The sequence below is a fragment of the Pongo pygmaeus genome, chromosome 23 (genome assembly GCF_028885625.2).
Source record: "Pongo pygmaeus isolate AG05252 chromosome 23, NHGRI_mPonPyg2-v2.0_pri, whole genome shotgun sequence".
Lineage (NCBI taxonomy): Eukaryota > Metazoa > Chordata > Mammalia > Primates > Hominidae > Pongo > Pongo pygmaeus.
Genome location: NC_085931.1, coordinates 27526954 through 27542054, shown reverse-complemented (window position 1 = coordinate 27542054; position 15101 = coordinate 27526954). Strand labels below are relative to the sequence as shown.

Here is a 15101-nt window from a genome sequence, read left to right as displayed (position 1 = left end):
CTTTTTTTTGAGACACAGTCTTGCTCTGTCACCCAAGCTGGAGTACAGTGGCATGATCATAGCTCATTGTAACTTCGAACTCCTGGCCTCAAATGACCCTCCCACTTTAGCCTCCTGGGTGGCTAGGACTACAGGCACATGCTACTATGTCCGGCTACTTAAAAAAAAAAAAATTATTTTTATGGCCAGGCATGGTGGCTCACGCCTGTAATCCCAGCACTTTGGGAGGCTGAGGCGTGCAGATCACCTGAGGTCGGGAGTTCGGGACCAGCCTGACCAAGATAGAGAAACACTGTCTCTACTAAAAATACAAAAATAAGCCCGGTGTGGTGGCGGGCGCCTGTAATCCCAGCTGCTTGGGAGGCTGAGGCATGAGAATCGCTTGAACCCGGGAGGCGGAGGTTGCAGTGAGCCGAGATCGTGCCACTGCACTACAGCCTGGGGGATAGAGCAAGATTCTGTCTTGAAAAAAAAAAATTATTCTTAGAGATGAGGTCTTGCTATCTTGCCCAGGCTGATCTCAAATGTACCCGGCCAGGTTTTTTGTTTGTTTATTTTTGAGCACCTCAGGTAGGACTGAAGTGTTTGTTTGTTTGCTTTCCCCCCAGACGGAGTATTGGTGAAACACTGTATTGATCAGGCTGGTCTTGAACTCTGACCTCAGGTGATCCACCCGCCTCTGCCTCCCAAAGTGCTGGGATTACAGGCATGAGCCACCACGCCTGGCTAGTTTTTTTGTTTTGTTTTGTTTTGTTTTTAAATATTTCTTTTCTTTTTTGTATTGAGTGAGTTTTCATAGTGTAACATTTTAATTCCTTTAATGATTTCTAAACTACTTTTTGAGTTATTAGTGTCGCTCTAGGGCTTATACATATTAGCTTATCAAAATTAACTTCAGATTTATACCAACTTAATTCCAGTGAGATAAAGAGACTTCGTTTCTAGATAGCTCTATTCCTTCTTTGCCTTTTTGGTGCCATTATTATTATACATTATACATATATAACATTTTTTTTGAGACAGGGTCTTGCTTTGTCACTCAGGCTGGAGTGCAATGGCACGATCGGGGCTCACTGTAGCCTCAATCTCCTGGGCTCAAGTGATCCTCCTACCTCAGCCTCCTAAGTGGCTGGAACTACAGGCATGTGCCACCAAACCGGGCTAATTTTTTTTTTTTTTTTTTTTTTTTGAGATGGGGTCTCACTCTGTTGCTCAGGCTGGAGTGCAGTGGTGGATCTTGGCTCACTGCAAGATCCACTTCCGGGGTTCAAGCAGTTCTCCTGCCTCAGCCTCCCAAGTCAAGTAGCTGGAACTATAGGCATGCACCACCACGCCCGGCTAATTTTTATTTATTTATTTACTTGTTTTTGACGCCTGGCTAATTTTTAAAATATTTTTTGTAGAGATGGGGTTTCACCATGTTACCTAGGCTGGTCTCAAACTTCTGAGCTCAAGCAATCCACATGCCTTGGCCTCCCAAAGTTCTGGGATTACAGATGTGAGCTACCATGCTTGGCCTATATGTAAGATATTAAAAAATATTTATCTATATCTGTATTTTACCATTTCTGGCTGTCTTCATTTATTTCTGTGGATTTGAGTTACCATCTTATGTCATTTCCTTGCCTTAATACAGCTTTGCCCTCAACTACCTTCTTTGTGCTATTATTGTCAAACCTATTACATTTCTATATGTTAAGGCCCAACAATACAATTACAGTTTTATGCAATTGCTTTTTGAATAAATTAAGAGAAGAAAGGAGAAGAAATATGCAAGACACTTTTTTTTTGAAACTTTTTTTTGAGGGGATGGAGTCTTGCTCTATCACACAGGCTAAAGTGCAGTGGCACCATCTTGGCTCACTGCAACCTCTGCCTCCCGTGTTCAAACGATTCTCCCATCTCAGCCTCCTGAGTAGCTAGGACTACAGGCCCATGCCATCAAGCCCCGCTAATTTTTGTATTTTTAGTAGAGACGGGGTTTTGCCATGTTGACCAGGCTGGTCTCGAACTTCTGACTTCAGGTGATCCAACTGCCTCGGTCTCCCGAAGTGCTGGGATTACAGGCGTAAGCCACCGTGCCTGGCCTAAATTTAAAGTTAGAGAGCCGCATGTGGCCAGTCCCCACCATATTAGACAATGTGGCTAAGTGAGACTGACTATATATCTGAAGGCACTCACAGCCTCATTTATTTCACTTTCCAGTCTGGTTTCCTCTTCATTTATGGTTCCAAGAGTTTCCCTTACTCTTTGAGATTAACTATGCATTTAAAGAATGTTGTATTTCATTGAGTGTTGTTTTTTTTGGTAAACTGGGGAGTTTTTATATGATTTAGTTCACAGTATTGCCAGAACCAGAACATAGTCTCTGTACCTCCATTTTTCATTCCCTCTAATCCATTGTCTGCATTACAGAGCAACTTTTCTAACACGCAGCTCCGTGCTTGGTATACTTCTGCTTTCAAGAGTCCCTTCCTGCCTTAGAATGCAGCCCAGGTTCGGCTTAGAGTCCGAGGCCCACTGTAACTTAGCCCTACCTGTTTTCCTCAGCTGTGCCTTTCATTGCATGCTCTCTTGTACTTCATATTCAAGCAGAGCCAATATTTGTAACTGTATAGGGCCTGCTACTGTATGCCTTAGGCCCTTTGTCCATCTTGCTCCTGGAATGCTCTTCTGATCCAGCTCTACCTCCTATCTGCTACCCAACACCTGCTCAGCCTTCAAAACAGCTCTCTCGTCTTGTCCTCTGTGAAGGCTTTGCTGCCCCACTCCTATTTTGTATCTCTTCTGGACTCTGAATTTGGTCATAATATTCATAATACTTCATTGTGCTTAATTGGTTATATGTTTCACTCCTTCTCAAAAGGAGGAGTTGTCCCGGCTAGAGTGCAATGGTGTGATCTCAGCTTACCACAACCTCTGCCTCCCGGGTTCAAGAGATTCTCCTGTCTCAGCCTCCCAAGTAGCTGGGATTACAGGTGCATGCTACCAGGCCTGGCTAATTTTTGTATTTTTAGTAGAGACAGGGTTTCATCATATTGTTCAGGCTGGTCTCAAACTCCTGACCTCAGGTGATCCACCTGCCTCAGCCTCCCAAAGTGCTGGGATTACAGGCGTGAGCCACTGCGCCCAGCCGGTTTATTTTTTACTTTTAGTTTAGTTTAGTTTTGTTTTGAGACAGGGTAGGGTGTGCGCTGGGGAGTGGGAGGGTGCTCTTCCCTGGCTCTCAGGAGTCCAGCTCTTGCTTCATCAGCTGCTTCCTTTTTCTTTTCTTTTCTTTCTTTTTTTTTTTTTTGAGACACAGTTTCACTCTGTTGCCCAGGCTGGAGTGAAATGGCGCGATCTCGGCTCACTGCAAGCTCCGCCTCCCGGGTTCAAGTGATTCTCCTGCCTTAGCCTTCCCGAGTAGCTGGGATTACAGGTGCATGCCACCACCCCTGGCTAATTTTTGTATTATTAGTAGAGGCGGAGTTTCACTGTGTTGGCTAGGCTGGTCTCAAACTCCTGACCTCAAGTGATCTGCCCACCTCTGCCTCCCAAATTGCTGGGATTGCAGGCGTGAGCCACCGCGCCCCACCAGCTGCTTCCTTCTTCCACCACTTTACTTACTTGTGCAAGAGGCCTGGGCCAGCTTCCGCGTGAGCTGCTGGCTGGTGTTCCCCTGGAGGGATGGGGAGGCTGCTATAATCACCCCCATTAGCAATTGGCAGCTCCCCAATAAGACCACTCTTTGACCTGGACTGGCTTAGCCCTGGTAGCTGCCAGGCCTGCTGTGTTGCTCACCCTGAGTGGTGACTGTACCCGCTAGACTGTTCACTTTCCACCCTGCCCCACATGGGTGGCCCCAACTGGCACCCTGGATGTCTCACACTGTGAGCCTGAGAAGACCGGCTCCAAGAACCAGTGCTCCTAACCATGGCAGCTTTGCTCCTGGGCACTTACCAAAGTGCAACGCTGTTGGGGAGCAGGACTCAGAATCCAGGCAGAAAACAGCCATTGGTGGCCCCTGCTATGAGTCGATGTTCCCTGGGAGGCTAAGGCATGGGCTAATGGAATGATGATAACACAGAGACCTTTAACTGAGCATGGACTGTGAGCCAGGGACTGGCTCTGTCATCGAAGAGAGGTTGCACACGTGATCTGTCTTCATACTCAAAACAATCCCTTAAGGTAGGAGTGAGGTCCTTTAACAATTTCTTTTTTGAGATGGAGTTTTATTCTTGTTGCCCAGGCAGGAGTGCAATGGCACAATCTTGGCTCACTGCAACCTCTGCCTCCCGGGTTCAAGCGATTCTTCTGCCTCAGCCTCCCGAGTAGCTGGGATTACAGGCATGCGCCACCATGCCCGGCTAGTTTTGTATTTTCAATAGAGATGGGGTTTCTCCATGTTGGTCAGGCTGGTCTCAAACTCCCGACCTCAGGTGATCCGCCCGCCTCGGCCTCCCAAAGTGCTGGGATTACAGGCGTGAGCCACCATGCCCGGCTGGGGTGGGGTCCTTTTCACAGATCAACATTCTGAGGTGAAATATTCAGGCTAAGACCACAAAGGTGTTAAGTGGCACAGCTGGGATGGCGGCCACAGAGCTCCTGCCCTCACCACCGTGCCAGCTTTCCAAAGGTGGTGTGTGTGGAGGAGGTGGAGATGGTGCAGGTTCTAAATTGTATATTTACCAGGGATTGGCTGTGCAGACTGACCTCCAGGGAACTGGAAAAGACAGGTTTGGCTGAAACTGACCCTTATTCAAGAGGCGGATTTAGGGGCGAGGCCTGACTAACCCCTGCGGCTCCACTGCATGCAGCTCCCTCACACTGCATGGTATTATCATGCTGCAAGCTGTTACCTAGGGGAGATGAGCCCGCAGCAGCAGCTTCAAAGGTCATGAAATCAGGGAGCCCACAGGCCCCAGAAGGGTGTGGAGGCGAACAGGGCAGGCAGGCTTTCTGTCTTGTTTTCATGGGGCTGGGAATGGGATGTCTCCATTATTGGTGAACCTCAGATTGTTTTCGAGCCCCGACTGCTCTAGTCATTTCTTTCTCCCTTAAACCCCTAAAGGCAGCACTCTACCTTCTGCCTTCCAGAGTTGCTGCATCGACATCCAGTCCTAGCTCACCTGGGGTGAGCTGGTGTGCTCTCTCCTGAGCCTGTCTACGCAGGGCCACTGACTGCATTCCTTCCTTGGTGTCTCTGTCTACTGTGATGGGCTGTAACCCTCACCATCATCCCTTTGGAGCCTTTGTTTTCATCCAGGTGCCCACACCTCTAAATGCCCCTTTATTTTCCTCTCTGCTAGACACATCTTCCTGTTATGTCCCATTCTGCTTTAAAAACCTTTGAGAAGCCCGCTGGGCGGATGCCACTTGCCCAATCCTGTTCCCTAGTCTCTCCTCCCAGGCAGGTGTTTTCAGGGAACTTCTCCATCCGCTGGAATCGGGTCGTCCCTGAGATGGCTCGTGACCCCAGGGCTGGGTACATGGATATTTAGGACTATAGGTCTGGGGCTGCTGCCCTGGGCCTTTTTGCCAACATGGCCTGACTCCTCCACTGGTTTTTAGTGCCTTAGGGAGAGGCGGATGGCCCCATGGGAAGGGCGCTGGACGGAGGGTGGAGGCGAGGCTGCCCACTGCCTGCCTCAGAGCTGAGAAGGCCAGGTGCAAAGCCTGCCCTGTAGCTTGAGCCCATCGTTTGGGGGCACCGAAGCCATCTAGGTACTAACGCCCTGCGGTGCAGCCGGTGGGACTCCCAGCGACTTCCTTAGGAGTCCGCGCTCCATGGGAGTGCCCCCGCACCGGATCGCCTCGCCCTGGCGGCTGCCCGCGCCTCTTCCCGCTTCCTCCAGGCCACGGGGCTCCCGACCCGACTGTGACGCACGGCACCCCCGCCCCTTCTCTTCCCGTTGATCCAGCGTGCCGCGCTTTCTCCTCCTCTGGTCTCGCTGCCTCCTCTCCCCCTCGAATCCAGTCCTGGTTTCCCCGCCGCCAGCCTCCCTCCCTCCCGGCGGGACTCGCTCCCCGCCCCGCCCCGCCCCCGCCTCGCCTGCCTTCACCGCGGTCCGCTCGGTTCCCCGCCTGCCCCCGCTCCCTGCAGCCCGGCCCGGCTCGCCCAGTCCAGTGGCTCCAGTCCGGATCTCGCCGCCGCCCGGCCCAGGTGCGAGTCCCCACTGCTGGGGAGGCGGCGGGCCCCGGCTCCCCTCGGCCGCCTAGCCCGCCTCGCCCGCCCGGGGTTGGCGGGGAGGGAACAGCTGGGCGGCCCCAGAGCCCCTCGGAGGACAATGCGCCCGGCGCTCGGCCACCCTCGCTCGGTCTCCACCGCGTCCGGTTCCTTCCCGCCGCCCCCGGCCGCCGCCCGGCTGCAGCCCCTCTTCCTCCGCGGGGGCTCCTTCCGCGGCCGGAGAGGCTCGGGCGACAGCAGCACCAGCACCAGCACCAGCCGCGGGGGAGGCGGCGGCAGACGTGGCGGGGGCGGCGGCTCCCCGAGCAGCAGCACGGGCGCCGAGCGCGAGGACGACGACGAGAGCCTCAGCGTCAGCAAGCCGCTGGTGCCCAACGCCGCGCTCCTGGGGCCGCCGGCTCAGGTGGGCGCCCCGGCCGGCCCTGCGCCTGTCGCCTTCTCCTCCTCAGCCGCCACCTCCTCCTCCACCTCCACGCCCACCTCCTCCTGCAGCATGACAGCCGCGGACTTCGGCGGGGGCGCAGCGGCCGGGGCCGTCGGGGGCCCCGGGAGCCGCTCGGCGGGGGGCGCGGGCGGCACCGGGACCGGCAGCGGCGCCTCCTGCTGCCCGTGTTGCTGCTGCTGCGGCTGCCCAGACCGCCCCAGCCGCAGGGGTCGGCGCCGCGGCTGCGCCCCCAGTCCCAGGTGCCGCTGGGGCTACCAGGCGCTGTCCGTGGTGCTGCTGCTGGCGCAGGGCGGCCTGCTGGACCTGTACCTCATCGCCGTAACCGACCTGTACTGGTGCTCCTGGATCGCCACTGACCTGGTGGTGGTGGTGGGCTGGGCCATCTTCTTCGCCAAGAACAGCCGGGGCCGTCGGGGCGGCGCGGCCAGCGGCGCGCACAACCACCACCTGCACCACCACCACGCCGCGCCGCCCCTGCACCTGCCCGCTCCCTCGGCCGCTACCGCTGGGGCCAAGGCACGCGGAGCCCGCGGGGGCGCCGGCGGCGCGGGGGGCGGCCTGGGGGCGGCCGCGGCAGCGGGCGAGTTCGCCTTCGCCTACCTGGCCTGGCTTATCTACTCCATCGCCTTCACTCCCAAGGTGGTGCTGATCCTGGGCACGTCCATCCTAGACCTCATCGAGCTGCGCGCGCCCTTCGGCACCACGGGCTTCCGTCTCACCATGGCGCTGTCGGTGCCCCTGCTCTACAGCTTGGTGCGGGCCATCAGCGAGGCGGGCGCGCCCCCGGGATCGGCAGGACCCCTGCTGCTGCAGCCCCAGCGGCACCGCGCGGCCGGATGCTTCCTGGGCACGTGCCTGGACCTGCTCGACAGCTTCACGCTGGTGGAGCTGATGCTGGAGGGCCGCGTGCCGCTGCCCGCGCACCTGCGCTACCTGCTCATCGCCGTCTACTTCCTCACCCTCGCCTCGCCGGTGCTCTGGCTCTACGAGCTCAACGCCGCGGCCGCAGCGGCTGCATCCTGGGGCCAGGCCTCCGGGCCTGGCAGCTGCAGCCGCCTTCTGCGCCTGCTGGGCGGCTGCCTGGTGGACGTGCCCTTGCTGGCGCTGCGCTGCCTCCTGGTGGTCAGCTACCAGCAGCCCCTCTCCATCTTCATGCTCAAGAACCTCTTCTTCCTCGGCTGCCGGGGCCTGGAGGCCCTGGAGGGCTGCTGGGACCGGGGCAGTCGGGCCTCCCCGAGTCGGGCCAGAGGGGGCTACGGTGCTCCGCCCTCCGCCCCTCCACCACCTCCGCCACCACCTCAGGGAGGCTCCCAGCTGGGCCACTGCATCTCGGAGAACGAAGGAGGGGCTCATGGCTATGTCAACACCCTGGCTGTGGCCTCCCAGAATTGAGGGTGAAGGGCACGGGTCCTTGGTTTTGGCTTGAGAGTCCCCAACCCCCTTGTCTTCTACCTTCTGTCACCCAGATTTGATCAGGGTCTATTTGGAAGAGGTAACCCTTTTCAGGGCTAAGGGCCAGGGTGTCCTTCTGCACCCCTGGGGTGAGGACCGCTTGGAGGGAGACCAGCAGTTAACGGTGAGAGAGGTAGGTGCACTTACCCTCTCCTCTCTTCTATCCTACCCCAGTGCTGACTTCCAAGGGGCTGGTACCTCCGCTTCTTGCTTTGCCCACGTCCACTCTAATTCCCATCCTAATTCCCATTAGGAGGAGAGGGGTGCTGGGCCTTGGACCTTCTCCCTTGCTTAGAAGTGCCAGCCTCTTTTAGGCTGTGGTTAGTGGCCATTGTCCCATGCCTTGAAATTGACCCAGAACCCCCTTTCCACTGATGTGTCTATCGGATTTCTTCCAGGTGATAGATACAAAGTGTATGTCTCTGTGTGTGTAGTGTTGTTTTCTCGTGTCCACCCTGTGGCCCTTTGCAATGGGTAGGAGATCTGGGGAGGCCCTGCCCCCTACACCATACTTATCACTACCCTCCTCTTTTCTGCCTGGATTTGTGACCATGAATTCCCAGGAAGAGCTGGGCCCCTGGGAGCTGCCCAGGTACTCCCCCTGAAGGGAGAATCTCACCCAGGATCTTCCTCAATACTGCTCCTCTCTTCTCAGCTCAGGGAGAGGAGGGGATCCATTCTCTAAGGACCAAACTGCACCCTTTCTTGGGTGAGTGAGCATTTCTACCTCCGTGCTTTCAACTTTTGTTGCATCATGCACTGATGCTGCTTGCAAAAAATGAAGACAAAATACTCAGAAGTTGCATTTGCCATGGCCACTGGCTCCAGCTGGGTTTTGGTGCCAGTGTTATTACAGGGTCTGCGGAGTATCAGCCATTGGCTTGGCCTCTCTCTGTTCCTCCCTCTGCACCTAGAACTCTTATCCTTCCTGTGGTTTGGTGCCAACTGGGTCGGATCTGGGCTTAGAGTAATAGCTTCGGTGGGGTTCCTGGATGGGTGTGAAGTTGGGCCTCCCATGGGCCCAAGGGAGTAGGAAGCCCCATTCCCCACCCATTCCCCATCTGATCTTTCCTCTAGGAAGTGTAGATCAGAAAGTGAGGTGGTGACCTCCCACCTCTGGTCTGGTTAAGAGTCTCATTAGGGCCAAGGCAGGCTGCAGAACTTTCCCTCTTCCTCTCATTGAGGGTGATTACCAGAGACATCTGGGGACTGTGCACTTACAGTCTTGGTGTGGAATGTCACTCTTGCAGTCTTTGAGGCAGGATAAGTATTTTTACATATTTTAAGGGGGCAGGAGGACAGCAGCTAACAAGGCCAGGAAATACTCACTTCCCTCCACCCTCAACGGGATGTGGTGGGGGTGAAACTTGAAGAATTTTTGTTTCCCCTTCTCCATTCTTACGTTTGGGAAGTTTTATGTAGTGTAATAAACTCTAGACGAGTTACCAGAAGATGTGGATTCTAGTTCTGATTCTGTCACTCATTGGCTTTGAGTGACATATCATTTTTATTTCCTGGGCCTGTTTTCTCACATTAAAAAAGTAGAAGTTAGATGAGTGATCTCTAAGGTTGAAGGTAATTTCAACTCTCACATTCTTTAGAGTTTGTGGCTCTTGAAAGCCCTGGTCCTGATGCTCCCTGTAAAGGTGGCTGGGAGAGAAGCCAGCCAGGCTGCACTTGCAGAACATTCCCTGCTCTGCACTGGGTGTGTGAAGCCCCAGCAGAGAAGGCGGGAGGGAGGGCTTGGGTGCCTGGGCTGGGTGTGGGGCAGGGCCTGGCACTCTGGAGGGCCAGAAGTGCCAAGTCACTGGCCGTTAACTCAGCACCCAGGCCAAGCCCCTGCCTCCCGCTTGAAGCCCCCTCTTCCAACTGCTTGGGGGCTTGGGGCAGAAGACACCCTTGTAGACAGACATAAGAGGGGCAGAAGGCTTGACCAGAGTTCTCTTGAGCCTCCTCATGCTCTCAGAGCAGGGAACAGCGGGGGAAAATGTTTACACTCCATGCACAATCTGTGCTTCCAGTCCCTCACCCTATGTGGCCCAATAGCTGGCTGGATTTCACACTTAATTGGTATTTTTTTCTGCCTTGTTCCCCTGCCCCCACTGACTCCTCTCCTCTCCCTTTGATTGTACTCAAGGTTCTGGGGCCTGGGCCCTGGGTGGGTACCAACAGCTGCTCCCTGTTCCCATGTCCTCTGTCCAGCTTTGCTCTGTTTCTCTGCTACCTAATCTCAGTGACTGTGAAAGGACATTGTGTCTGAGCCATGGCCAGCCTCTGGCTGGCCCCTGACCGGCCCCCCTTCTATTGTTTGGATGGCCATCTCCTGCTGGGCCTCCCTGACTGTAAAATCTCTGTACTGTTAGGTTTTTGGTAGGAGGCTGTGATAAGTTCCAATGAGCTGCCACTTCCCTGGATATGTCAAGAAGCTGATGGCAACTTGGCCAATTCTGGCAGACACCAGGCCCCCAGTTCAGCCCCAGTCACCCTCTTTTACACATGTGGGCCAACCACCGTGTGCTCAGAGGGTCAGTCCCTTCCTCTGCTGTGTTTTTCTTGAGTCCTTGCACCCACTTCCCCTGCGCCAGTCACGATGACTCCTAAAGCTTCCTTTGCCCTTGCTTTCTAGGGCATCCCTAGTGAAGGGGCAAACCTGAGATTTCCCCATGGACCTGACAGCCCAGGCAGGGCACTGTCTCCTGAGGCAAGTGCTAGCATGTGCATGGTTCACAGAAAAGGATCCTGGGCTCAGAATCTCGAGAACTGCCTGCTCCTAACATTTCAGCAAGTCAGGGGCTTCCTCTCTGTTAGTCCCCAAATCCTTACTTATTTTAAAAAGACTAGACCCTCTCTAAAGACTGTTCCATTTTAACATGCCCTGATTCTGCATCCGTGGGTTTTGTGAAAGAGAGCTAGCTGGCGGTTAGAGCCTGGAAGAAGGAGGGAAGTGGCACCTCACTAGCATTTATCACTTTTTTCCTTCTCTTTTTAAAAATAAAACCAGACTCTGTTCTGAAAATAAAAAACTTGAGACTTGTGACAAGCTTCCTGTGTGGTTTGTTTTAAGATCTTTTCTGTCCTGGTTTCCTTACAAAATTCTTAAATGTCACTGTGACATTCGCCATTATTTTATAAGTTTGTGTTAACATTATGAGTACACCTTGGCCCTTTCCTTCTAGGCAGTTGGCATGTTTTTCAGGGAGGCAGTGAAGCTGTGGCCTGGAGCTGGTGAGTGTCTTGACAGGCTTTGTTGGCACAGCCACTCAGCTCTAATGGACTCAGCCTGAGAACGATTTTTTCTCATCACCCTGGGCTCTCTCTCGCACTTTTCTTTCTTTCCTTCTTTCTTTCTTTTTCTTTCTTTTTGAGACAGGATCTCACTCTGTCACCCGGGCTGGAGTGCAGTGGCGCCATCATAGTTCACTGCAGCCTCAAACTCCTGGGCTCAAACAATCCTCCTGCCTCAGCCTCCCAAGTAGCTGGGACTACAGAAGTGTGCCACCACGCCTGGCTTCCCATTTCTTTCTAAGAGTAGCTTTCCAAAGGGGGAACATCTTGAGAAACTAATTTTTAAATACCGTGCCCTCCTCTATCACTCTTGCCCCAGCCAGAAGCACAAATTCTTACTTATGAATAAGAAGAACAAGGCCATGGGTTTTTGTTTGGTTTTATTTTAACATGAAGCGTATTAAGTCTAAGGAAGAACATTGGGTCTGCACCAAAATAAACACATAGTGATTTTCTTAGCACAGAGGCAGCCAGTATTACACAGCCCCTCTGTGTGTTGTGACCCTAGCTTGCTGCTTCTGGCTGTGCCAAATGCTACGCAGGGGTTTGACTCAGGAGAGCCCGGGAGGCAAGGTCTGAGAGTGGAAGCTCCTGGGAGCCTGAGCTCTCTCTGCCTCTCGTTAGCTGTGGCTTTGGCCATCAACTGGAACTATGTCGTTATTTATAAAACAGGAGCAATTACAGGGCTGTGGTGAGAATCACATGACGTGACACATGTGAAATGGTCCTTTCCCCTAAGACACGTATAATTGTAACAAGGAACAAAATTTACATAGAAAATAATTACAGAACAACGTAGGACCATGTCTTCATTTCTCCCTGGAATGGATGTAAAATAAGGTGATTTGACCAAGCATGTTATGAATATTTAGAAATGTCTTCCAGGGAAGCAAGGTGGCGCTCACCGATTTTGGTTTGCCAGGCATATCAGAAGGCGCTTTGTGACAGGTGCAGTAGGGACACGGAGTGATCTCTTCACGTGTAGGCAATGCCCAGCCCACACCTAGGCCTTGCCTGAGTCTGGCCATGCAGTTCTTGCCCTAAGGAAGAATAGGAAAATATAGTGCGTGGTTGACTGTCAGGCCCTCTGCCCCTTCCCTCGTTGCAGCCACCTTCAGGGCTGCTTTCTCTCCATTTTCCTGAGGCCCGGAAAGAGGAGGTAGCTGGCACAATGCCACATTGCAGTCAGGAAGAAAAGCTAGTGTGCACCAAGGCCCTTCTTCCTCCCACATCTGCACTGCTCCAGGCAACCTTTAGTAGTCGGCTGTTGCTTGGGTCCAGCTTCCTTTCCATGAAAGCTCAGCCATTCTAGCAAAAAAGCAGGGGCTGTTTTCATCTTCTGAGAGAATCCCATGACACTGGGGAGCAGAGGCGGCCAGTGGGACACCCATGCAAGGAAGCAGGCAAATGCAGGGACCAGCCACCCGCATCCATCCTTTCTACTCCCTCTCCTCCTCCTACCCAGTCACTGTGTACCTTCTTCCTGTCTCATCAGAGAGGAAGGATCCAGTGAGCGAACTCATCCTACGGTCAATGACCTAAGGGGCTACTCCTCCTGGGAAGGACTCCAGGGGGAGGTGGGCTGGGCCAGGCTTCCTGGCACCCTTCAAACCATGAGACAGAAGACTGCATGTTCCTCTTACAGGCGCGACTGGCCCACCCGGGTGACTGCCTGCCTTCATCAACCTAAATGGACAGGGCGGGAGTGTGGCCCCAGTGCTAGGATCTGGGAGAGACGATGGGGCATGAAGAGCCAGGCAGAGGTGGAGGGCAAGATGGACCCGGATGCCATTTCAGAGTGAGGGGAGGTCCCGTGGGGAAAGTGTCGGGTACAGAATTACCATGAACAGCCTGTGCCATGGGTTTAGGGGTGGCTGCTTTTCTTCATATTCTTCTATAAAATATACCCATGGAATCCATATTGTTGCCATTTTTCCACAGTGGACATGTTCACTCAGCCAAGTACTTCCTGAGCTCCTGAGAGACACCAAATGTGGGAACGCATAGTACTTTTATAATCTGAAAAGGCAAACACCGGAGGGAGAGAGCAATACCTAACAGCAGGGAAAGAGGATCAGTGGTACCTCAGGAGGCACAAACTGCTCTGCCCCAGAAGCAGGCTGGTGCCACTCAGGGATACTGCAGGCTTCCTAGGACCCCATGAGGTGGGAACTCCTGCCCCACCCACTTTACAGATGAGCAAGCTACCTAGGGCGGACGAGCAGCTGGCCAGCCCCCAATCCTGCTGCCTCTTCTTTGTAAGGACCCTCTGTCCGACACACTTGACTTGTGGGATGCAGGCCCGGCTGCTGGAGCAGCGGCCCTCCATCTCACTCTGCCCTCAGGTGCCCCGGGCCTTGCTGGAGTCCCAGCTGGCAGGGCGCTAAGGCAGAAGAGGGCCTGCATACCTGTTTATTTAGGAAGGGGAGCACCAACCACAGAGACCAAAGGCTATAGAGTTAAAACTGCCCACTGCATTGTAAGTACATCTTCTTCTCTCTTATGCCCTATTTAATTTTCAAAGATAAACAGGAAAGGCCAGGCACGGTGGGCTCAGGCCTACAATCCCAGCACTTTGGGAGGCTGAGGCAGGCAGATGGCTTGAGCCCAGGAGTTCGTGACCAGCCTGGATAACATGGTGAAACCCCATTTCTACAAAAAATACACACACACACACATTAGCCGGGCACAGTGGTGCGCGCCTGTAGTTCTAGCCACTGGGCAGGCTGAGGTGGAAGGATTGCTTGAGCCTGGGAGGTCGAGGCTGCAGTGAGCCATGATTGCACCACTGTAATACAGCCTGGTGACAGAGAGACCCTGACTTAAAAACAAACAGAAAACCAAAACACAACAAAAGCAAGAAAGAAGTATATCCATCATACCCTTGCATTCAGAGATCCCAGCTCAAACTGCTGAATGGATGTTTCAGAGACTGAACACCACTCTTTTTAGACCCTAAACACCTTCAAGGACCTTCCTACGCAGAAAAGAGAAATTGGTTTTGAATCAAAGTAACTATTCCTTTAAAAAAAAAAAACAAAAAACTAGGATCAAGATAGTAGGCAGGAAAAAGTAGCTTGCTGGTGGGCGCATGCATAACTGGCCTGGACACAGGCCTGGTTAGATGCTCCGCTGCTTCTTTCCCAGCCGGAACCACCTCTGCACACTCAGGAGAGGAGCTGAAGAGGTGGGAAGGGCAGAGCAACCCCAGCGTGGAGGGCATCTGTTCTTAGAGAGACATTTCTTGGTGAAACAATTTATTAGCCATGGTTCAGAATAATACAAAAATAAAGGTGTGGCTTTATTTACACACACTCTTGGAGCTCTTGGCATTCGGCAGACAGCGGACACCATACTCAGAGTGACGGAATTAATAGCATTTAGGGTAAGCAAGGAACAGTGTGAGACTGGGCCCAGGAAACAGGGAGGGAATGTGAGGAGAAACAGGGAATGACATTAAAGAAGAAATAGACACCCTGGAGAATTTATGACTCCTGTTCTATATGTCACGTCCAGAAGAGGCAACTCTACAGAGATCAAAGTAGCCTAGGGGTGCCTAGGGATGGGGAGGTTGGGGTGGTGACTAAGGGGGGCTGGATTTCTTTTGGGGGTAATAAACTCTTAAGACTGACTGTGCTGATGGCTGCTGAACTGCGACTAAACTGGCATCAAATTGTGCAGGGTCAATTGTGGATCATATGGTAAGTGCATTGTATTCCAATAAAGCTGTTGGGAGAACAAAGGCAGCTG

General features: G+C 53.4%; 1 protein-coding gene across 2 annotated transcripts; it reads left to right on the top strand.

Moving 5' to 3' along the window:
* The first annotated feature begins 5917 nt into the window (after window positions 1-5917).
* Window positions 5918-11101, top strand: TMEM121B (transmembrane protein 121B). 2 transcript variants are annotated; one of them, XM_054470057.2, is made up of 2 exons: window positions 5918-6145; window positions 7254-11101. In XM_054470057.2, exon 2 carries the CDS (start codon window positions 7335-7337, stop codon window positions 8004-8006), a length of 672 nt encoding a protein of 223 aa, XP_054326032.1. In that variant the 5' UTR covers window positions 5918-6145; window positions 7254-7334; the 3' UTR covers window positions 8007-11101. The 2 variants fall into 2 exon arrangements, with proteins under 2 accessions (XP_054326032.1, XP_063519199.1); XM_063663129.1 differs by having other exon boundaries at window positions 6039-11101.
* Window positions 11102-15101: the final 4000 nt, after the last annotated feature.